The 2,423-nt window shown below is 36.4% G+C and overlaps 1 protein-coding gene across 1 annotated transcript in view; it reads left to right on the forward strand.

The window, feature by feature from the left end:
* Positions 1–21: 21 nt before the first annotated feature.
* LOC104291257 (WASH complex subunit 7-like) overlaps positions 22–2,423 on the forward strand; it is a gene marked incomplete at its 5' end in the record, with an annotated part of 15,298 nt that continues 12,896 nt past the window's right edge. Inside the window, 3 exons of the mRNA XM_009890467.1 lie at positions 22–110; positions 1,038–1,143; positions 1,961–2,077. Of these exons, the coding sequence (XP_009888769.1) occupies positions 22–110; positions 1,038–1,143; positions 1,961–2,077 (312 nt within the window). The remainder of the gene's footprint in view (positions 111–1,037; positions 1,144–1,960; positions 2,078–2,423) is intronic.

Here is a 2,423-nt window from a genome sequence, read left to right on the forward strand (position 1 = left end):
TTTTTTTTTTTTTCCTCTTCATTTGCACAGAAAACTTTTAAAGATGAAGAACTCATTCCCCTTCAGTTAGTTCTGAAAAAACTAGACTTGATCAGTGAACTTACAGAACGGTAAGCAGTGGCCCATAATATATAGAAGGCAGCATGGTATCACTGGGGGAGCTGGATCTTCACTGAGCCAATTGCAAAATCTGGTAGCTGCATGCTGGATGTGATTTTTGCTTGTATTGTAGAACAGGGATGGATAGAAAGAATTCCAGAGCTAAGCCTGAAGCTTGCTGGTCTTTGGGCAAGTCATATTTTACCTAGCTGTTGCCAATTAGGTAATCCACTTCTCTGATTGTTTAGAAATTCTGTCACTTTCTTGGATGACTGGGCTTTATGTTATGCTATAGTCTTCCTCTTAACCCAAATATTAGGAGTTAATACCAGTTTGTTTGGGAGATCAGGCTGTCAGTTCACATGTGGCACCATGTTTTGCTGCTGCTGAATTTTCAGTGGACACTCAAGTTACATAATGTTGTCCATCTGAAAGCCAGGTGACTATCTAGGTTCCATGCATACTTTATGGAGAGACAAACACCTTCAGTGGATGACTCATGGGATAAATTCCTGGAATAAGTATACACAGGTTATATGAGGAGAGGCCTGTTTCTCCTTTTTTTTTTTTTTTTACTTACAGGGGAAACTTATAATGTGTGTTTGATCTCTAGGCTACTAATTACATGCCGTAACAAAATAGTTATTGTGGATTTTGCTGTAATGTAAGGCCTAATTCTTTCAGAGACTGAGTAAACCTTTTTTCTAAAGCAGGTACTTTTTTTTTTTTTATAAATAGCCTAGTGGAAAGCAAGAAATAAAAAGTTCTTTTTTAAAGAACTTTCTTTTGAAGGACAATGCATCTGGATTGTTAAAGTAACCATGTAAAACTTAAGTTTGAAAAGCAGTTATCTTTAGTTTAAACGCACTAAAATAAATATTGTGTTAGAAGAATGGCTTCTTCCAATTCTATGTCTAATAAGTAATCTTATATTCTAGAGTTCGAGCACAATGTGACTGTTGTTTCTTATACTGGCATCGAGCAGTCTTTCCAATCTATTTAGATGATGTGTATGAAAATGCAGTTGATTCTGCTAGACTGCATGTAAGTAATAATGTTAGCAACTTAGTTTAACAGGCCACTGTAGTGGGAGGGATTCAGAGGAGAGGATAAAGCTTACACTAAAACTCAAGGAAAAAACTAAAAAAAAAAGTGAAACCCGGGCAAGGGTTACTACTAAGGCAGAAATTCCTGGTCCATCTGGAGGATATAAAAGCAATCTTTGTTCTAAATCTAATTCAAGTATATCTATTAGATTGCTCTAAAAGTCTCAGGTTCCTGTTGTTAACTCTGGGTCTCTGTGTGTCTGTCTGTCTTTGTTCCTCTCTTCATGCTAATTTGAAGTGAACACTTTTTTGCTAGACTTGAACATCAAAAACCTTTGTTCCACGTTGTGGTTAAAAATTTCTAAAGCACGTATCACTATGTTCAGTGATGCCGTGTGGGTTAGTTGTCCTGTAGCTTTTTAGGCCCCCCCAATCTCTCCTCCCTTCTTTGAAGTATCAAGCATTTGCTGCAGATGTCAATCATGCTTTTTCATGCTAATCCTGATAAAAATCAATCATCTCTTCCAGTATTGTGCATGCTATGGTCAATTACAGTACTAAAATGAACAAAGTGCAAATAATTTGAGATTAAATAGCTAATAATTATGACCTTCCCGTAAACAGATCAGTAACAACTAAATGCTTCAGATGAACACATTAAGGACTGGAAACTTCAGTAGGGTTTACAAGGCCAATTTTTAATAAAAATTGGAAGACTAGCAATTTTGGTTTGTTTGTTAGCTTTGAACGCTATTAGAGATGATGTTGACATGTCTGTCAATCTGTTGGTTAAGCATAATAGTTTCTTTTTTCAGTATATGTTTAGTGCACTACGGGACTGTGTACCTGCTATGATGCATGCAAGACACTTGGAATCTTACGAGGTGCTTCTGGAATGCTATGACAAAGAAATCATGGAAGTGCTCAATGAGGTAATTTGTTGTGAATGTCACTGATGATTTAGGTTATTTAAGACCTGTTGCTAATGGTATCTGCGTTGGCTGGCAACATGAAAATACTGCACTCTAAATTACATAAGTTGGCAGAACCTCAGTTACAGGTTTGACTATGCAGACAAAGGAGTGCTTTTTGTCAGATTAGCTTCTGCTTGTATGAATGCTTAAAATAAGTACTACTGTTCTTAGTAGGTATGCATGGCTTTTAGTAATGAAGGATCTGTAAATGTAGGTGGCCTCTTTAGTGAATTATTATCTAGAATTACATAGGATGTTTGACAGAAAATGTGCATTCAGATTTCCCAAGTACTAGTTTTTAAAC

Source organism: Charadrius vociferus, unplaced genomic scaffold (assembly GCF_000708025.1).
Source record: "Charadrius vociferus isolate BGI_N301 unplaced genomic scaffold, ASM70802v2 scaffold1078, whole genome shotgun sequence".
In the NCBI taxonomy this organism is placed as follows: domain Eukaryota; kingdom Metazoa; phylum Chordata; class Aves; order Charadriiformes; family Charadriidae; genus Charadrius; species Charadrius vociferus.